General features: G+C 43.9%; 1 protein-coding gene across 4 annotated transcripts in view; it reads left to right on the forward strand.

The window, feature by feature from the left end:
* The first annotated feature begins 1,642 nt into the window (after positions 1 to 1,642).
* Rasgef1b (RasGEF domain family member 1B) overlaps positions 1,643 to 22,381 on the forward strand; it is a 492,122-nt gene continuing 471,383 nt past the window's right edge. For 3 of the 4 annotated variants that reach the window (XM_075942477.1, XM_075942480.1, XM_075942481.1), the window contains exon 1: positions 1,646 to 2,075. In XM_075942477.1, coding sequence (XP_075798592.1) covers positions 2,007 to 2,075 — 69 coding nt within the window. In that variant the 5' untranslated portion in view covers positions 1,646 to 2,006. Of the gene's footprint in view, positions 2,076 to 22,381 lie in introns of all 4 variants that reach the window. The other variant, XM_075942478.1, reaches the window with a different exon arrangement.

The raw sequence follows: 22,381 nt of genomic DNA on the forward strand, positions 1-22,381 counted from the left end.
TTTGTTTGTTTTTTTAAATAATAGTTGCCATGGTCATGGAGTCTCTTCACAGCATTGAAAACCCTAACTAAGATGCTCCCTGAAGTGATGTTTGCTAGGCCAGTGATTACAGGAAATCTAGCCTTGCATCAGCACCACCCACCAATCACTCATTATCTTTTTCTTTATTATTATTATTTTTATTTATTTATTAAAGATTTCTGTCTCCTCCCCGCCACCGCCTCCCATTTCCTTCCCCCTCCCCCAGTTAACTCTCCCTCTCTCAACAGCCCAAAGAGGGGTCAGGGTTCCCTGCCCTATGGGGAGTCCAAGGACCTCCCACCTCCTTCCAGGTCTAGTAAGGTGAACAACCAAACAGCCTAGGCTCCCACAAAGCCAGTACGTGCAGTAGGATCAAAACCCAGTGCCATTGTTCTTGACTTCTCAGCAGTCCTCATTGTCTGCTATGTTCAGAGAGTCTGGTTTTATCCCATGCTTTTTCAGACCCAGTCCAGCTGGCCTTGGTGAGTTCCCAATAGAACATCCCCATTGTCTCAGTGTGTGGGTGCACCCCTCGCGGTCCTGACTGAGTTCCTTGCTTGTGCTCTCTCTCCTTCTGCTCCTGATTTGGACCTTGGGGTTGTAGTCCGGTGCTCCAATGTGGGTCTCGGTCTCCTTTCATCGCCTGATGAAGGTTAATATCCAGGAGGATGACTATATGTTTTTCTTTGGATCAACCCCTCATTTCTAGTCACCCCCTCAGCCAGCATCTTCAGCCTTTACAGGTGCATGCACAATACACAACCGTGAGTCCTGAGTTTGACTTGAGTAGCCGAGACTTTCTGCTCTCTTACTTTGTATACAAAATCGGGTCAGGGGGCGGGCGGTGAGAGGTTAACGCTTTTTCTGGGGTTCCTGTGTCATTTCTGAACCTCTGACTTTGGCACAGTTGGGTAGTGTTTTTCAAACCACAGCCAGACACCACCTGTGGCGGGACTGGGTGTACCTAATAAAGAATCAGATCGTGAGGTTGCCCCAGACTTCACTGCAGTCAGGACTTCTCATTTTCAGCACGCTCCACTTGCCATCCATAGTACACTAAGTGGGAGTACAGCCGTGAGCAGTACTGTCAAGTGTCATGCTGGCCCTGGGTCCCCAGTCTTCCAGAGAAACCCTCCAGGCGTGGTTCTTGGAAGAACAACAGTGTCCCTGTCACAGCCATGCCCACCCTGGGGCCTTGCTGGTTGGAAGGCAGTCCAGGGAGCGAGCCAGCCGAGATCACCCAAAGTCACCGGCTCCTCTTTGGGGCTTAGTTGTGCAAGTCCCACCCAGCGTCAGGGGCTCACATGTGACAGGAGTGGAGTTCTTCATTCCAGTGTTGGAGCCTTCTCCTTCCCCACAGGAAGGGTGAGGCTGGTGCTGGCCGGTGGGGAGCCCTTGTGGTCAGCTTGGTTTTTGTCCTGGTAATTCGCCAAGTGTCATCGGACTTGGACACCCTCCTTTCCCACCTGCTTCGTCACAAATCAGGCAGAAACTAGGGAAATGGGGATTCCGGTGAACAGCCTCTCCCACCTTTGCCACACGCTGTCATAGGAGTCTGGGCATCATCTGCATCACTGCCCAGGGGCGGGCCGGCCTGTCGCTGCGTCGCCACGCTGTGCCCGCCGCCCTTGCCCGGGCACCGCCGCGGGTCGTGCGCTGTTGGTCCTCCCGTCTCCCCCTCGGCGGGGCCCTTCCGTTTACTACAGCGCTTGTGACATTCAGCAGGACCGGCTAGCACAGCCGAGCTCCCGCGGCGCCAAGGCTGGGACGCCCGCGGCTGTCTGCTCCTTTCACCCGGGCACCTCCGGAGCCGTAACGGTGAGCTTCCCGCAGGCCCGGAGACCCCCGACCGGACAGCCTTAGCAGGCGGATCCCCGACCCCGCCCGGGTCCACGAGCTTCGGTCCGCCCTGCTCACCCCAGCTCAGGGGCAGGGCGAGGACGGAGGCGGCGAGCACCAGGGGGACCCGGTCTCCCTGCTCGTATATGGCAAAGTTTCTCGCGGCGCTCCTGGGCTGCACACTGCCGAGCAAAGGCGCCTCTCCCAGGCTGGAGGTAGGTGGAGGGTGTGTCCTGCAGGGGTTGTGGCCGATGGCGGTGAGCACCCCTGACCCGCCGCTAGGGTCCTCACCACTTGGCAAGTGTGTCTCACCTGAAGGACTTCTGGGGCAGGGCTGAGGAGGGCCGTGAGGGGGGAAGATGGAAGCCTCTGAGTCTGAATTCCTTGCCTCCTCAGCCCTCACTGCATGTTTGTTTTTCTCTTCCCTAGTTGACAGGTGAACACGTTTGTGAATCGCGTGTTTTGCGAGTTGCCCCTTGCCTAACATGCCAGGCACATTCGAAAACGAGCTGTCTCTTACGCATCCTTCCGCTGCCTACCCTGGCTTTTCTAAATTATTAACGGGAAGCAATCTTTCATTTCAAGAGGTTTCTACCTTCTTGCCTGCTCTAACCACTCCCTTCCCCCAACCTCCAGCGAGGCGTAAACTCCTTGTAAGTTAACTCATTTCTTCTGGTGTGTGGTACACTGGGCGTGGGGAGGGAGATTCAATGGGATTAGCCACATTGCGCCTTCTGAAGGCAGCTACACCTAATTGCCCACACCTGCTGGTGGTGCGGTGACCCTGCTGCAAGCATCCTTGCTAGGAGTTGGCTGGCTGGTTTGCTCATCCTCCTGGGGGAAGTGGCCATATCAGCGTTTTATATGAGACCCATCTGGGCCACTCAGTAGGGACAGTTCCGGGCTGCTTGACCCTTCACACTCTGTAGTTAGAAACAGAGTGCCTTTTGTCTCTCTTGCTCCTACCCTCTCCTACAGACTGCCCGACAAGCAGGCCAGGTCAACTAGCCTTGCCACCTGTCTCGGTCTCAAAGCCTCCTGGAAGCCCCAGGTGCCCTGGCACTCACAGACAGCTATTTCCAGAATGATGGAGAAACAGATTTGAGTTTCTTCTCTCAGGCACGCAATGTGTCCTTCAGCCAGGAACTCCTTCCCGTTCCAAAGTCTTCTCAGCTGCTTATTGGTCCCCCTTCACCTTTGCAATTCTAAGTTTTCTTCTGAGATCACATGGAACCATTCCCTGTGACTTTAGAGCTCAAATTGTCCAATCCACACTTCTCTCAGTGACAGGGAGAGCCTGAGGGTGAGTGGATGGAGGAACTTAGAAAAGGCAAGTGGGGAAATGCCCACACAGGTGAGAGCTGAAGGATGAAGAGTCCAGCCTTAGCCACCCCCTCCCCGAGCCTCAGCATCTTCTCCATGGTATGTTAGGCAGCCAGATGGCTACGAGGCCGCTCTGGAGATCTGCAGTGCACCTTTAAATTGCCAGTCTCTTCATTTTCTTTTCTTTTCTTTTTTTTTCTAAAATGCACATTCAAACGTCCTCTTTTTAATTTTTTTTATGATTTATTTATCTTTATTTTTTTATGTGCATTGGTGTGAAGGTGTTAGATCCCCTGGAACTGGATTTTTTTTTCAGACAGTTGTGAGCTGCCATGTGGGTGCTGGGAATTGAACCCGGGTCCTCTGGAAGAGCAATCAGTGCTCTTAACCGCTGAGCCATTTCTCCAGCCCTCTTCATTTTCTCTTTACTTAGGCTGGAATGTTTTGGTATAAAATTCCAAAAGCCTCCCCCAAGAAGTTTTGGTGTATGCACTGCCTTTTGGGTACACGGCCCTGCGTCTGCTTTTCTGTAGGCAGCAGGTGCTTCACCGTGACTTTTCAGAACGGGTTCCCAGTTCTTCTAAAGAGGAGCTGACCCCTGGGACCAGTCTCCTGCACATTTAGATGACTGCCATTTTCAAACCAAAGTGGCTGTTTTGTCTTTGAAAAGTCCCAGGGGAAGAGGTGTCCCTCAGTCCTTGGTAACTTCTTATAACTTGATCTGTGGTGTTCCCCACTCATCTGGAGGTGGGAACTACTTTCGGCATCGCCTCTCACCATCAACTGGTTGAGTTACTGTTGGCCGAATCAACCTAAAATGTGTATCAGGTGTCACATATCATCAGTGCCCCTGGAGAGAGTTCCTCCCTTTGGGAGTGTCTGTGCCTGAGGAGGAGATGAAGATGCAGGAATGTGCCCTGTGGATACCTTTCAGATGAACACTGCTGCTCTAAATGGAAGGGTGTGGTCCAGCTTACTACATTTGAGATGGAGAGAAATGTGGAAGAGAATTAAGCCTCTCTAAATACTCATTTCTTGAAAGTACTAAGTTACTGAAAGAGGGAGGGCAACATTTAATCCCCCAAATGCCAAATATACTAACACTGAAGCTTCCCTTTAGTTTCAGGAAAATTAGAAAAAGAGGTGGATACTGTCGTAATGAATGACCAACCCTTGATTTCATTTTGGTGAGAATGTGGCCAAACCAGGTTTGCAAGAGAGGTCTTTAGGCTAAGTATGAAGTCCAGGAACTCTTCCACATTTGCGGTTTGATCAAGGAGAGCTGACAGGTTGTGGCTAATAAGAAACAAACAAACAAAGTGGGGCAAAATGTCACTGTGATTGCAAAAACAGCTCCAGTGTGTGCCTGCCTGCCTGTCCCACCTCCAGAGGCTGAGATGCATGCACATTGCAGCCAGAGTGCCTTGCTGCCCATTTTGTTACCTTTTGTGGTCTTAGTAAAATTTGGATATTTGTAAAGCAAAGCAAAACAAAACCAAATTTTTGGAAACAATTAATTTCTAGGAGAAAAATGAAGGACTTCAGGACCATGATAGCGGCTTGAGCACTGGGCGGTTTAGGAGTTTCTGTGCCACACTCAGGCAGATCATGTACAGAAACAGCTGGGTTTCTCTGTATTCTAATATCTAGAAAGGTAGGCCAGAAACATTCATACAGGCGTTTCCATTCCCAAGAGGGGAGGAGGGAGTGTAGTATATGTGTCCTTGTCTGGCATTCTCCCTGTCCCCTTTGACTTATGACATGCTCCCTATGTGAAGCCAAGTCTTGCTTTCATTCTGTCTTAGTGATGGAGTCCACGTTCTAAGCCATGGTGGGAGAATAATTCACTCAGAGGCTATAGCTTTTCCATCTTCCACATTGCTCTCTCCCCACTCACAGCATAGCTGCATTCTTAGCTCCTGTCATCCTTACTAACCCAGTGGATGGTTTTTATGGAGTCACCTATGTTGGGGAACACATCTGGCTCTATAACAGGAATGTTGAGTTCCTTCATGGGTGTGGTGTCTAGAGTTTCCATGCTTACATAGCATCTATATGTTTCTGATCTCCGTCTCTACCAGAATTGCTGCCTATGTGCAGGTAAGTATGGCTTGATTTTCATCAATGCATAATACATAGTGGCTATTTGTTATCATCACATTATTCTAAGGACATATTATACATGATCTCAGCTGTGCTAATAGTCTCATGACATAGATGTTATCAATCACATTTTATGGATGAGAAAATGGAGAGCATTAGAGGGTATCAATAATTTACTAAGGTCCTGTCATAGTGGGTGCTGGAATGGGATGATAACTCAAGGTTTCGTTATGTCCAAGTTCACTTCATCTCATCCATCTATAACTCCTTGGTTGTTGGAGTTGGTTAATGCCATGGTTCCTATCAGCTGTCAACTTGACAGGATCTAGAACCGTCTAGGGCAGCTCTGGACACATGAGGGTCAGGAGCGGTTTTCTACATTGTGTTAATGGAGGAAGAAGGGTCCATCTTAAATGTGGACATCACCAGTCCACAGACTGGGGCCCCAGCGTGGGTAAGAAGACAAGCTGAGCAGCAACACCGCTCTCTGCTTCCTGATTCGGTGCAATGTGACCAGCTGCCTTGTGTTCCTGCTGCTGGGATTCCCCAACATGACAGCCCGCACCCTCAAATCGTGAGACACAAAAGGCCCTCCCCAAAGTCGCTTTTGTTGAGTATTTAGTCACAGCCGTGGGAAGAGGAACTCACAGTCTGTTTTGGCTTTCGTCATCTCCCTTCATTCCAAGAGAGAGTTTTCAACGGAGGAAAGTTAGTTCTGTCCTCACCATGTCAGCCTCGGTGTGACATGAACGTCACTTATTCCCAGAGAAGTTTAAAGGCTTAGTGGACTCTGAAAAATCGTCTTGGGAAAGATTCGAGCTCAGTCATGGTGGTCCTTTAGAGGGCGTTGGTGTTTGTAGAATGTTTTCCTGTGTGCTATTTTCTCCATTCTGGGGAAAGTTTTCATTAGCTTGTAGTCACTGTTCAGAGCAATGACCTTCCTTATTTCCCCAATAATGCTATAAAGTAAGTGGTATGGTTAGTGCTGTTTTATGAACAAAAGGCCAAAGCTCAGAGTGAGTCTATGAATTGTCCAATGTCACCCACCCACAAAAGATCTAGTCTAGAAAATAAACCCTGGGCTTTTTGCCACAGTGCTTGACAGATACTTGCATTGACCTACATGGCTTCTTGGCCTCTGATGTTTTTCTCATCCACTGTCTTTTGTGCTATGGACCAAATCATGTTTCTAACAGCCCAACTCAAAATGGTGATCACTTAATTGTCATAAATTCCTTTGTGGTTTGCCACTGTATAGATTCAGTAAAAGCACATGGATTTTCGCCATATGATAATCACAGTTTGGTATCCTTGTCCCATCCCCTTCATTCTGCTATGATGCTTTGTGTGCTCTGGCAGTTTTAATGTTGCTTCCTCTTCCTGCCCACGTCCTGATGCTGTTATGCTGCTTGACACCTGAATTTTTCTTCTTCTAATATTCATTGTTGAAGTTTTATCTGTCTTTAACATCCCATCCTGTCTCATGTCCAGATATACTCCCTGGATAATATTCAGGTCTATTGAACAGTGTGTGTGTGTGTGTGTGCGTGTTGTGTACATGTATGTTCACGTACATGCATGTGTGTGTGTTTATGATACCGTGGACAATTTTAAACTACTTCAGTTATATCTTCAAAGGTAATTACAGTTGCAGTGCTTAATACAGGGAACTGAGTGTTAAATGAATTAATTCCCAAAAAGTACTTAAAATAGTGCTCAATTCATGCTAATTTATTGATATTGTGGCGTACCTCTTCAATATCACGGATGATGCACTTTCCCCTTCCGTTGCACTTAGCATAATGTTTTGCACATACTTTTGCATCGAATAAGTGTCTACTCAAAGTGATCTTCCATCCCTGTAGGGTCATAATTTTTTTTGCCAGTAAAGTATTTGTTTAGGTTCATGTGAAATTCAGAGTTGACAGATCATCATGTATTTTTCATATAAAAGATCAGGCAGTGGTTTCTTTCTGTCCTCCCGTTCTCCCCAGAACCCCCACACTTTGGGGGACCCTTGTTCCTATCCCCATATTTACAATTGCTACTTCACCAGAGATCACATCCCAGGCCAAGAGACCCCCACACAGGGAACTGTAACTGGTCAGCTCTCTGCCTTCAGTGCCTCAGTATAAAAGTGCCAAATACAGCAAACTTCCCATTGCAGGTGTCAAGGTTGTGGCTGAGAGGTACATGACTCGCAGCCTATTATTTGTTTTCCACGGGTTTATCAACTCATCCAACCAATCGTTTGTTCAGTATTATAAAATACTCTCTTTGTTCCAAGAACCCCTGGGGGCCCTTCGAAAAGACTACTCAAGCTGTCTTGACTGTAACTCACAGTAAGAAAGCTATTTTGCTTTGCACACAGTTTTTTTTAAAATAACTACAATCCTGAAATTAAGTTGCAAGAACAATGTTTTTCCTCATACCTCTGGACTTTGCAATTCTTTGCCTTGTGTCCCATTTCTTCCATCCCTTTCAAGAGACAAACTGGTAAAGACTGACTAAATTGATTTCATGGGTTGTAACCCATAATTTGAAAAGGATTTCTATATAGAATAATGAACAATAAGTTTCTATTTTTACAAAACAGTTTGTATTACTTCATTATCCCTGCACTATACACATACATTGTTGCACTATCAATAGGAAGGTCTAATGTTCTATCCTGGGAAGCCAGTCATGGCGAGTAACATTCTTTTTGAGGAGGAATGTTTCTGGAGCTTCAAGTAGCTCACTCACCAAACTACATTCGAAAGGTCCTGCTTTCTAAATTGCCAAGTATTTGGGTCGAAGTTTTCACACATTCCATGATCTGTGTTTTTTTATATTTTAAACAATGTGACTGAATTTCCGTTTATTTCTATCCTATCATATGCTTATAGCTTTCCAGTTTCGTGTTTCTGTCAGCTCCATCCCTTCTCTAAGAAGGTTCTATTGCTGACTCTCTCAGCTCCTTTCCCCTCTCATTTCTGTTAGATTAGTTTATACATTATACTGGATAGTTGAACTCTTTTTGTCTGTTCAAACCCCCCTGTACCATCTGTACTACTTGGTCATTCTACTGGGCTTCAAGCATCTGAAAAAGAACCATTTGGCCAGGTTGTTTCTAAAGCAATGACTTGGACAAGCCTGGCTGTAGGTTTTGCAATGGGCTGATTGGCCATGGGCACCTGGAGAAGAATTTACTCTGAGAATAATAGCTCCGTTGCCACAGCTGGGTTTTCCATGAGGATCATTCGGATTTTAAGCTAATGGATACTGGGTTTGTCCCATAAATTCACATTTTTTTTTATCTGAGGGCCAGTTGAATTGCTACCACATCTGAGCCCTTGTGTATGCAGCGACCACTCTCCTTACCTTTGTGGTAGCTGCTTTCAAATGCTGCGTGCGGCTCTAAATGTGCACGTTTTATTTATAGGAATGTTTGGTCCCATTATGATTACATCTGTCTAATGGCTTCTTGCTGAGAACCCGTTGGATGATTTTTTTTTCTTCTTTGTATTTTGATAAAGAAAGGCTGGTGTTTCATAGCTGCCAAATGGCCGGTGCTGGCGGCAAGTCCCAGGGAGCAGGGTCTGGGAGCTTAGCTCTTAATGCATCCTTTTGTTCAGCTCTTCCAGGTTGGGAATCTTTATGTACATTGAAAACTTCCTTACTCGTCTTTGATCAAATGTAACAGGTCAGTAGTGAGTGACATTCATGTTAGGAATGCCACTTCTACCTGCATATGTGCCTTTAGAGGGAGCTTATCAACAAAATAGCAACTTGAAATTTTTTTTTTTTGAATTTGTGATAGACAAGGACTGTGCTTCTCCCCTTTGGTGGATTTTAAGTGTAAGTGGGACCTCTTTCTCCAGATGCCTGTCATTCGGTCACTGTTTCTTACAAACCTACGCTTTGTGCCCCCTGCGCCCACCTGAGAGTCAGGTCAGCTTTCCAAGTCCATGCGTCTTACCCCGCCTCCTCTCTTTCTCCAAGAGTGGACTGGGCCGTCCCGTTTGTTTCTCTTCTTTCCCTTTCTACTATGGACAACCCATCAGGGGTGCCTGTTCAATCTTCCTTGTATTTATATCTTTAAATTTCATAGTTGAATGAATGAAAACGAGTTCATTCATTTACTGATACGACAACCATCGTTTGAGAGCCTGCTGTAATCAAGGGGCAGTGGCTCTGTGGGCCGTCTCACACAGTCACTCATTGGTTTTGCCCTGCAAGTGTCCCCTCTCCTCAGTCCTGAAGATGCTGTGTGCACACACAGTGCCTTCTCACCCTCAGGTTCGCACTTACCAGTCTGGTCTTCAAGTTCTCCTAGGTGGTCTCGAAGGTCTTCCGTTGGGCATCCCGCGCTGCCTAGTCCAGCTGACGGCCTGCTTTTCTTTTTGCTCAGCATCCTTACGTGTCAGGTAGAAATCCTTGCCTCTGTGCTGTGGTTGCTGGGCCTTGTGACTCTCTGACCCACCCATGTCATTCTTCCTCTCTTCCTACCCGAATGCTGTTCAGTCTTCAGAGCCACAGCAAGGAGTCAGCCCTTTACAAAGCCTGTCCCGTGGATAGCAGAGAGGCGCTGAGCACACAGGCTCTCATGCCTTATCTAAGGTACTTTAATTAAATAGGTCTTAGCTTTGTGCCTCGGTTTTGTTTTTTATAACCATGGGATAGCAATAATGTCTTATTGAGTCATTATGAGGATTAATTAAAATAGCAGTTGGCATGTGTAGCACTAACTTTATTTTTTATTATAAATCTTTATCGTGGCCTAATGCATGGCCTAAGTTACCTCTCTGCTTTGGTTGTTCTAGAACATAGTATATATATATATACTTACACACACACACACGCACACACACACACACGTTTCTGAATCCTCCACGGTGCTGAGCAAAATAGGGGTATTCAGTCAATGCCTATTTAATTTTGTAAAACTCCCATATGCTGTTTGAGCAGGATCTAGGAACCAATTTATTTCTAGATATATGTAATTTTATTTCATGGAAATGTGACAGCCATGTCTTTTAACGACTTGCCCTCCAATCTATGGGACACATATTGCAGCTAACTTAGGCTGCGGATGTATAAATGACGATAATGTACTTTTACACATGACTGTGGCGGAAACAGAACTTGAAAAATGTGCCAATTATAAATGCCACTTAAGTGAAATTCAGCCGTAGATTGCAATATAGTTAAATCCGGAGTGCTTTTAGTTTTCAGTTGCTTTGCATACATGTACCCTCCATGTAGGTCAAGTGGAGCAAATCTATGCAGTAAAGACAACGTTTTGTTCATCAGACTCGTATTTTCCATGCTGTTGGTGAGGAATTCTGATCAGAAGTTAGATTCGATTACTCCAGAAGTAATTTACTCCAAAGAGCACTTGCTCAGTGGGCTTCCCTATTATGTCCCCAGCGGGACAGAGGCAGTAATGATGCCCGACTTCCCTGGAAACTCGGTGTGGTGCCAGGATACGTGGGGGTTTGCTTTCATTGCCAGCATTTGAACTTGACTGGAAGTTGAGTGAGGGTGTCTATAGTGAGGACCACGGGGCTGGGAACAAGAGCAACGGAGCTTTGAACTGTAGAGAGCAGGCAGCAGGAATCCCAAGCTGTGGTCCAGGGGCAGCTCACCTGCTTCCCGACTGCCTACTGGAGGAAATGCCCTCCCCTCCGTCCACTTCATGACCTGGACATGAAAGAGTCAGTTTTTGATTTGCTTCACTCACAGAAGTGATGTCAGGTCCTGTGTGTAACACATGTGAAAGTCAGCTATGACTCATCAAGTGTTATACAAATCTGAATTGCTATTCTGATATTGTAATGAAGAGAACAGACACCCAAGGCCCCTACTTGGCCATCGGGGGTGTGCAGGGACTTGCTGGTGAAGGAACAGTTAGTGGTGGTATGGATGGGAAAGAAGAGGGCTGCTTCTGTCTGGAAGGCAGAGAAGGAAAGATGGAGCAGTTACAGTTGACAGCTGGAGCCAGGACTTCTAAATCCAGCAGGCGGATGGCTAGCTACACCGTTGTATTTCTGAGTCAGTGCCTCGATGTGATTTAATTGTGATGACAGCCTGAATTCCTGGCCACCTTAAGATCCCATGGCTTTGTCTTATGGAGGTATCTTTTTTCTGGAATGACACTCCTTACCCTGTGATGATGATAAAGTCATCTGTCGTGATTTAGATCTCTTGGGAAGGCTGCAGGCTTGAATGGGCTCCCAGCAGTCACTGGGGTTTAAATCCTGCTTTAGTCTGGAGAAAGTGCGGCATTTCTCTTCAGATTCTTACGACGTTGGGTGTTATACTTTACCCAATCTATCCTACTTGGGGAAGCCCAGTGAGGGACACAGGCAGGGAAGGTAAGAGTTTACCTCATTGTTTCAGACAGCCAGGGGGGCCTGATTGGTCCAACACTCCATTTCCTTCTTAGAAGTGGGCCCTTCAAATTAGATACACAGATCTCAAGATTTGGAACTAGGATCCATATATAAGACAGAACATGTTTGTCTTTCTGTGTCTGGGTTGCCTCATCCTGTGCAGTGTAAATTCTCTAATTTTACCTACGTACTTGAAAATTTCATTTGCCTTTGCAGATGAATGGAATTCTACTGTGTATCAGGAAAGCAGAAAATGGTTATTGTGGGAGGGGCCACACTGATCTATAGTCTCCCCTACAAAGTAGCCTTTGCCAACCCTGGGCTCCATGGGTTGACTCAGGAGCTCACATGACCCAGTTTTCCCCAGAGAACACATGGGGTACCTGGGAAGAACCTGATGTCCTCAAGATGGAAGTGGAGGGGTGTGTGATGCAGGATCAGGGCATGGGTGTGAGAAGGTAGCATTTTTCTGTAATCATATACACACAATTGATCTATGCAATCCTGTTGATTCCTTTCTATTCTGTTCTCTCAGTGGGCTTCAGGAAGGGTTTTTGTGAAACATACCCTCACAAGTCTTTTATTTTTTTGTCAATGAACCTATTCTTGGTGTTCATTTAAGCCAAATCCTATGTATATTAAAATGTGTTGTCTTAGCCTGCCTAAGTATAGCGGAAAGTCTTGGTGTGAGCTCTTCATTCAATTAAGGATTCATAGCCATTATATGCAAAGAACACTGAAAGAATAACCCAGTAAAGATAGGCAAAAGACAAATCTCAAGAAAAGTTCAGCTGCCCAATATGAACTTGAGAAACACCCAGCAGCCTAGCTGTCCAGGGATGTAGATAAAAACTCCAGAATGTCCTTCTCACACCGGTCATGAGGCTAGTATGAAGGGAATGAATAGCAACGAACATTGACCGAGATTCTGTGGACCATCAGAAACCCTTATGCACTGTGGGTAGAATGCAATTTAGTGTAGGCACTGCAGAAATAAGCAAGGTTGTTCCTCTAAGACTAAAGATAGAATTTCCATATGATCCAGCTATAGCATTCTTGGTATATACCATAAGGAAGCCAAGCTGGCACACAGAGATAACAGCAGATCAGTGTTTATTATCTTTATTATTATTCACTGTGACTGAGGTGTGGGATCAGCCCATCAGTGGATGAGTGGATAATGAGGACATGGTATATATACACCAGAGAGCGTTTTTAAGCCACAAAGAAGAAATGAGATCATATTTGTGGGAAAATTTCAATATGTTAAACAAAATAAGCCAAATTTCCGAAAGCAAATATCATGTTTTCTTGTATGTAAATTCTAGACCTTTAAAAATTCATTAAGATCCAAGGACGATGATTTGGAAATCTAACGTGGTCAGGGGAAGAGAGGAGCATGTGATCCAAGTACATTATACATTCCCACTATGAAAATGTCATAACAAAAGACGTTATCTTGGACAATTTGTGAGCACTAATAAAAATAAAGTTATAAATAGTGTTATCTATCTTTTAGGAAAAGCTGGGACGACGGGAGAGGGCAGACATGCACAGAGCCTTATCTGGACGGAAAGATTACACAGGCAGATGGACATATGAGCATCTGCTCCTGGAGTGGCCTTGAGGATAATACCATGTCAGAACCAACAGCTGCAACAAACCCAGAAATGACGGTGGTTTTATTCCTCAGCTCTGCTCTCCAGCCCCATGTGTGTTTGTGTATGTGAGATCATGCACATGGAGCCTTCTCAGGGGTTAGCAAACTGCTCTTGCTTTCCTTTGGAGTGCTCCTTTTGCCTCCTTTCCCTCCTCTTCCAGTGTAGGGAGTTTCCTTTCTAGGAATCTGCAACAGGGCTGTGTGAGACTTTTATGTTTTTCCATCTCATTCTGCAAATAGAATGGAATAGAAACTGATTTCATCCTTTTACATGTATAAAGAAACAGTGCATCTGACTTCACGGAAAGAAATGATTGGAAAGCTTCCAGCCAGGCCCTGGGGAAAGCCCTAAAATTATCCTCTGCCTTATGGGCTGTCCAGATTGTTTGTACGTGTGATTGAGGAGGGGGGCAGGGAAGAGGGATTTGTGAAATAAAATATTTCATGCCCAGATGCTGTGAGTCCGTCAGATGGCTGGGTGCGCCATCCTGATGACTGATTTTTTAAAGGTCTGTTTGCTTGGTGCTGGGTTTGAATGTCCAAGCAGCTGGGTGGACCCTCTGGAGTCCCTGGTTAATGCAGCTCCCTCTTTCTGTGTGCTGGGTAGGCTTCCCTTATGTGCAAATGCTTCCAGAATAAAGAGAAGGGCTTCTCTGTCCTCGTCCTGAGCTGCATCTTTGATTTCAGAATGTCATGGGCTAGGGTGACTAAGAAATAGGTTCTCACTTAGCAGAGTTGGTGGGCAATATATAATAATTCTTTAGAAATTACAAAAGCACTATGAATTATTTTGTTAGAAACAGAAGAACTGTAGGGAGCTGTTTTACCTTAGTGCAGGTAAAAGAAGCCAAGATGCAGAGAATTAGAAAATAATAGTTACTAGAAAAAGCAACAACAACAAGAAAACAAAAAATGCTTGGATCTAAAATTTTCTGGTCAGCTTTTCAGATAATAGAAATAATTTCTTACCTTATAAAAGCAGACATGTCTTCTTTTTAAAAAGGATAATAGTTACCGTGTGTGTGTGTGTGTGTGTGTGTGTGTGTGTGTGTGTTGGGGGTGTTGCTAGGGAGTTTATTGGCCAAGGGTATAAAGCTGAAGCAAATTCAGTGAAGATTAAGTAGAGTTAAAAATAGTGTATTCTGTCTGTCTGGAATATCTTCCTAAGCGAATATAGTTTAGGTGCTTCCAACACACATATAAAAAGGGGTAACCCTGTGCAAAGATGGATAATGGTGGGCATGTTAATTTTTACTGTATATATCCTGATACTAAATTATCAACCTTGAGTGTAAGTGACAGAGTCAAACTATAAGAACACCCCAACAGAAAGAACCCTGATATGATAGTCTCTGAAAGAATGTGGGCCAGCCCAGCGATTTAAAACACCTACCACCAGCAAAAGGTGTGCCTAAGAGGTAGAATATTAGTTAAATGAAAGTATTTTCTTTAGGGCCTTCCCATTTCTGCACATGCCTATAAATAAGTTAACAATGACAGCAGTACCGATGATGCTCTCCAGAATTATTCCAGGGCTTTGTGCCATGCCATTAGCATAAATCATGCCCTTTGTTCCGGTCACCAGATCCCTCTGATTTCCTCTCGTCGTGGTGCAGGGCGTGCGAGCTGGGAACTCTAGAGAATGGTAGCATCTTTCTCTCTCTCTCAAATGGCTGTGAAAGTGCATCAGATTGGGGTGACCCCCCAGCATCTGAAGCTGTGTGGTTTCCTGCCTTGCAGGAGGCTGAGGATGCTAGAGTGGGAGAGAATGATCAGAACAGTCTATAGCTTAGTAATGAAGAGATTTTGAAGCACTTCGACCAATCCTCTTAATAGCCTTTGAAAGATTATCATTTCCATTTGAAGGATTTTGAGACTGTGGTTCAAAGAGAGGAAGCAGGCATCCTGGTATAACCAGGCAAGAAGTACCAGAGCTGGGACTCCAGTCCCGGGCCTCCCGCTCTTTTCTCTCAGGCAACTGAGAGGCTCTCATCAGTGTAAGGAGAAAGTTGAGACCCAGACATGCCGTTTTTCTCAAAGATGGCTTCAGCATCCAATGAAAGCCTGGTTTCCTGGTTCTACTGTCTGGGACTATCCTTCACTGATTGCTCTCTGGAGTTTATGTTCAAATCTCTTCTGTGTTACTTGTCTGTTGTTTATGTGATGATAGCCAAGCTACTTAATGTCATGGCTCTAAAGTGTTCATATGTAAAGTGAAGATGGATAGTCCTTCTCATGAGAATTAATGAGAAAACAAGATCTAGTGTTAAGTGTGAGTGCACGTACAGTTAACCTTAGCATTTCTCTTCTCTTTAGATTTTGTAGTTGATTTTGATTTACATTTTAGCCTGTGTCTTTCAAATTCCTAATTATTTTTATTATATAATTTACTTATTTTGTATGTATGCTGGGGATTGTACATTCTCTGTGCAAACACTTTGTGCACTTGGAGGTCAAAGGGCGGCTTGTAGGAGCCATTTCTCTCCTTCCACTGTGTGGATCCAGGTGACCAGACCGGGTCTTCAAACTTGGCAGTCAAGACCCTTCCCTGATGAGCACTTTGGCCACCCTACTAAAATTTTATTTGTGCTATTCTTTTGCAAATGTCAGAATTTTGAGTGTTGAGTGTACATGTGGTAAGAATGGGAAAGGGCCCCTGACACATACTTTATGCCTGGCCTGCATGGAACCCAAATTTATTTCACAGCACCAACAGTGATAGGCTGATTCCTCACTGAACAAGTCTATGTTTTAGCCCAGCTGTGTGTGCCTTATGTTGTCTGGTGCTGGAGAGAGCACAAAGGGAACAGGACATGGTACTTGTCCTCAAGTTTACTTGAGCAGGCTTGATTTCTAAGCATAAAAACAGAGACTCACCAGGCGGTGGTGATGCACGCCTTTAATTCCAGCACTCGGGAGGCAGAGGCAGGCAGATCTCTGTGAGTTCAAGGCCATCCTGGTCTACAAGAGCTAGTTCTAGGACAAACTCCAAAGCTGCAGAGATACCCTGTCTCAAAAAACAAAAACAAAAAAAACCCAAAACAAAACAAAAAAAAAAACAAATCAAACCAAACCAAACCAACCAACCAACCAACCAACCAACCAAACAAACAAACAAACAAAAAACCCAGAGACTCATCCTGTGCCAAGGTGTGGTACAAAGTTGCCATGCCCCCCTTCCCTCCCATGAGACAGGGTATCTCTGTATAATATAGCCTTGGATGTCCTGGAACTTTCTTTGTAGACCAGGCTGGCCTCAAATTCACGGAGATCCACCTGCCTCTGCCTCCCAAATGCTGGGATTAAGGACGTGCGCCATCACACCTGGCGTGCCGTGCCTATTCTAGGTTAAATGTTTCATGAGCCCATTTTATTCTAATATGATTCTAGGTGTGGCAACATTACTCAAAGCATTTTTTCAAATGTAGATAATTTAGAAGAAATTGTGCTTTTCCAAATTGATACAGTCCACAGGTGGGACACATTGTCGTGTGTACCCGATTGATACAGTACTCAGATAGGACACATTGTCATGTGTACCCGATTGATGCAGTCCACAGGTGGGACACATTGTCGTGTGTACCCGATTGATACAGTACTCAGATAGGACACATTGTCATGTGTACCCGATTGATACAGTTCACAGGTGGGACACATTGTCATGTGTACCCGATTGATACAGTCCACAGGTGGGACACATTATTGTGTGTACCCGATTGATACAGTCCACGGGGGGACACATTGTCGTGTGTACTTGATTGATACAGTACTCAGGTGGGACACATTGTCATGTATACCCGATTGCTTTCCAACATGCACACAAGCATCTAAAGCAGCAGAAGATGGGGCTCCGTGTGGACTTGCTTCCAGTTGAACAATCTTTTTCAAAGGAGGGCAGTTTATTGGGTCTCCTGGTCTTGTTTTGCTGTGCCTCAGAAAAAATTCCACCCCTTACATATAAAGCTCTAAATGACAGCATCTTGTTTGGCTTTTGTGCAGACTAAGTGAGGTAGGATGTAATAGGGTAGTTGTTAGTGCTGACAGTGGGTATTTAATTAGCAATATTTTCTTCTCTATGGTGATGGACATACTCCTTGTCCTTCCTACGCTAGAGGCATATATTAGCCATTTCTTTGGAAGAAACTCCCTTCCACTTGCTTCCTCCTTTACCCTGGACCACTGTCTATAGTGTGGCATGATACCACATGCATAGTCCATCAAAGGGTTAATGAGGCTGTGCTTCAATCTTTCTGGTTTGCTGGTGCTCCTAAATAAAAATAAATCATTATAGCTTGTGTTTGTGAGTGTGTGTGTGCATGTGCATGCATGTGCGTGCATCAAAGCATTGCTGTCCAAAGCAACTAATAGAGAGAGAGAGTATAGAAAATCAATCTTTACTAAAATTGACATTTCATCTAACTTAAGCAATTGATTTGCTTACATTATTTGTGGAATCCTGTGGAGGTCTAAGATTATTCCAGATGAGTACATCGTAAGATTCTAATGGGCTCTTGGTGTCAGGATGGATATTATTAGAACACTAATCTGTGGACAGAATTCAGAAGGGATTCTATTCTGCACAGCACATGGGCTCCCTGGATGAGCAGCTCATGCCTATGACATCACTAAGAAGCTTTGAGCTGAGGGCACCACGGAGGAGCTATTCTGCTCCCCAGCAGGGGAAGAGACTTGAATTCTCTTGCCAGCTCTTGATCTCCATCTGTCCTGAGCTCCAGGCAGTGAGCTTCCAGGCCAGGTGTCATGATGCATGACTCTCCTGCTTCAGTTTCTCTATTTATTTTGTCCAAGGAAAACATTGACCAGGGGGAGAAGAAACTGCAAAGAAAAGACATTTGCTGCCTCAGATGTCTTGGTGGAGTCTCTGGTCTGTCCCTGTCCCTCTACCTAAGATTACAGCCCCTGTGATGAATATCTCTCCTCTCAGCCCTCGGCTGCAGCTGCCTGTGATTTCCCCTTTGATACTTTAGGAGTGGTGACCTGATGTGTTCTCCAAGATATTACATCATGTCTGGTGACTTTCCTGTACTCTTCCTTAATTCCATCTTTGTAAGCCATCAAGGTTTACAAAACTTGAATATGTTGCATGCTTTGACCAGGACTTTAAATGATAGAGGATCAAAAGCAATCTTTTGTTTCCCTCGTCTTTCTGGCCTTGAACTTCCTCTATTGCCCAAGTTGACCTCAACCTCTTGCCTTGGCATCCTGAGTGCTCATGAGGTAGCAGCTTATTGAAAGATAAAAATGATCACTTGAGTTATTGGCTCCTGCTAACCCCTTCCAGTTCAGGAAAGTGCTGTTTGTCTGGTGTGTGTGAACTCACAAGATTCTGATTTGACGTACTCCTCAAGGCAAGCTTTCTTCTTGCTGACCTCACCTGATACAAGGACTCAGTCCTATGCCTGATGCCAGGGTGAAGGGTTTCTCTCTTCATCCACCCTTGTAGGAGCACTAACCGCATGCAGGACTCAATCCCATGCCTGATGCCAGGGTGAAGGGTCTCTCTTTATCCACCCTTGTAGGAGCACTAACCCTATGCAGGATTCTAATTCATGAGCAAATCATCCTCAAAGCCCCATTCTCTAGTATTGTTACATGAAGGTTAAGGGTTTTGTGATTTCGGGGCAGATTCAAGCTTTCAGACCACAACAACTAATCTGGAGCAAGACTAGGTCTTAGCTATGTTTTATGACTCTAATGCTAGTGTTTTTTTTAATGCTCCAAACCCTGTATAGTGATTTGATTTAGTTTCCATTAGAAATATATATATATATTTGGGCTTTCAGTGGTAGGTGCATGAGGGTGGTTGGTAGGCTTTGATTCATTTTTAAAAGCAATTAACCCAAAGTGTTTCAGTGGAAGTCACCTGTCGTGCCCACTTACACTTGTTTAAAGATGTTTCTCCTGTCTTCAAACACATATTTTTAAGAGACTTTTTGTTGCATGATAGTTTTGGCTTTAGAAAATATAATTTATACATGTGTTGAAGGATTATAAAAACACCCACAAAGAATCCCAATCCCTGAATATATTCCACAGTTTTTGGTTTCTAGGGAACTGGTCTCTCTTCATTGTCTCATCAGGAAGGGTCATTTGAGCTTCAGGGTATACCCCTGAGAATCGAAGTATCAGTTACAGTGAAACTGTTAGTGTCTCCCCTTACGATAATAACAGCCTAATGCAAAGAATATAAGGTGGAGATTATATCCAAACCAAAAAATGATAACATTTTCTGCTTATGTCAATGACTAGGAGGCCCTACTGGGTAATGCTATCCATTACAGTATAAGCCTTGACGTCAAGGACAAACACTTGCCTTTATGTCTTAGTTTCTTTTATCCCCTTTTATGCAAGACAGGGGAAATGGGGATTACTAGCAAAGTGATTGACAAGGAAATGAAGCCACAATAGATGTTGGGGTGATGCATCAAGCATAGGTGTCAGTGTGATGCATCAAGCATAGGTGTGATGCATCAAGCATAGGTGTCAGTGTGATGCACCAAGCATAGGTGTGATGCATCAAGCATAGGTGTCAGTGTGATGCACCAAGCATAGGTGTGATGCATCAAGCATAGGTGTCAGTGTGATGCACCAAGCATAGGTGTTAGCATGATGAATCAAACAGGATTTGTTATTTTAGTTAATAGCTGCTAAACTGGACAGCTCATGCCCTGGGAATACTTCTTTCTATATAGTATATGAGGAGAGAAAGAGAAATCTGCTTTTATTTCAGGATGCACATCAAAACTCAGACTATCAATTCAAAGTTATCTCATTTTTATTTAAAATAATTTAAACATTTATTCATTATTATGTGTACATGTGTATATTATATGTGCGTGGACACACAGCTCATGTGTGATGATCAGAGAACAATTTTCTAGGCTTGGTTTTCTTCTTCTAACATAAAAGAAGAAATTGGGAATTGAACTTAGACCTGGGAATTGATCTAGGGTTCCCAGGCTAGGCAGTGAGTGCCTTTATTTGCCAAGCCACCTCACTTGTCCCAATATTTTTTTAATATTTCACGTTTTAAGTGAAATCATTAGGCAAATCAATTGACTCAAATAAATTTGCTCTAGAACACCACTTTCTTATACATAAAGCCTTGGGAAATAACCATGAGCCATTCACTGGCTGTGGGCTTTGCATACTGCTCATATCAGCGAGCCACACTGTCTTCATAGAGTTGTGCTGACAACTTCTTTATTTTTGCCTTTCTAGGTAAAGCTGATCATGAACCTCATGAACATCTGTCAGAACTTGCAACTAACTGATTTGCCATTGTGTAATGCAAATATAGTTCATTCCCTTTCAGACAATATAAATGCATGGTTCCTTGTCTTTTTTTTTTTTAAATCAGGCCTGGCTTGATTATGTTTGGATTGTAAAGCTTCCTGAGAAATGAATCTACTGAAAAGACTAGAGAAACATGTTTACTCAGTTGTAAAGGGAAAATTCCACAACTTTCCTCTAGATGGCGTGCTCAGCATCTCTTTGTTACTCATTTTTTCAAACCTCACTTTTCTATTTGACCTCTAGGTGTGCAAACCTGATGGCCTGTGGGAAGGGCTCAGATTGAGCCATATTAGCGAGTCACCGAATGCCTAGGTCGGATTCTTTTTCTTTAAAAATTTTAAGGATCAGGGAAACGCCCACTTGCAAAATTACAGAGTCACCTGCTCTGTCTTTGTTATGGTAGAGAGCTGTTTTTCTGAAGAGGGTCTGCAAGCTTTGTTGTTCTTTGTTTTCGAGATTGTCTTTTAATAACGTTTCTCCCTTCCCTTTCCTTCCTCCAAAGCCTTTCACAGAGCCCTCACTGCTCTCCTTCAAATTCATGGACTCTTTTCTCATTAATTGTTATCGTATGCACATATGTATGTGCATATATATATATATATATATATATATATATATATATATATATATGTTCCTAAATATAGTCTGTTGGGTCCAGACAAAGTTACCTGTGTGTTTTCAGAGCTGGCCATTTCAGTAAACGTCTTGCTTTCTCTAGTCACGCTTCTTCCAGGGTATGAGAGATGGGGGTCTATTAACATAGCAGGATTCCAGTTACATGAAACTGTGCTGATTGTCCATCACTGCTGTAGTCCCCACCTAGAAATGCTTCCAAATGATATAGCTCTTCATACATTGGTGAATAAATGCACAAAGGCACACCTTTCCCTTTCCAGCAGACTTCTTTCTTCTATTGTTTCTGACTCACTAGGAAGAGAATCTGGATGTTGTTCTACTGGCTGATTATATATGTAAAGATGCTTTCTTGGTGGACCCTTACCATTTCTCCCTTTTAAGATTTTTATATTAATTTAATTATATTTGCGTTCCAAATTTAAAGGTGGATAGGAAGGGATGTTAGCATCGCTAATATGATTTGTCTTCCTTTGGGAGAAAATGACCCTGATGTGAATGTAAACACATACTATTATAACACATTTGGTACTGTTTATATGGATAGAAGTACTTCCAGCTGACTTTTTAAGTTGGTGGAATGGGAACTGTAACTTTTGTGCCTTACTAGGGTCACCTGATTGAAAAGCACAGAAACATGACATAAAATTACTTTTGCTTCCCTTTTTGTGTAACTTTTTGCTGTCATTTATCTGTTGAGGCATTTTGCATACATACTTTCAATCTATTAGATCATTTTGGATACTTTTGGATTAAAAAATAGCAATTCCCTTCTCATAGCAAACAATTTTTGCTATATTTAAAGTTGCTCATCATTTTTAAAAGCACTACAGAAAATTAAAATGGAAAAAATTCCCCCTTGTTATCACAAACACCAAATTAATTTGACATAGCAAAACAGTTTGCTACAAGAACCTTATAGACAATTCGATTGCCACATGTCCAGGGCGATTGTGTCTGTCCATGGTGCTGAAAGAGCGCTGTTCTTTCTAGACGTGGTCACAAAATAAAGGCAGCCCAAGGACATTTTTAGTGTGACCCTCATTTTCAGAGAAGAGTGCTGGATTTCTGGATACATCTGCTTACTTCATCACCACCTATGGCCAGT

Source organism: Microtus pennsylvanicus, chromosome 12 (genome assembly GCF_037038515.1).
Source record: "Microtus pennsylvanicus isolate mMicPen1 chromosome 12, mMicPen1.hap1, whole genome shotgun sequence".
NCBI classification, from domain to species: domain Eukaryota; kingdom Metazoa; phylum Chordata; class Mammalia; order Rodentia; family Cricetidae; genus Microtus; species Microtus pennsylvanicus.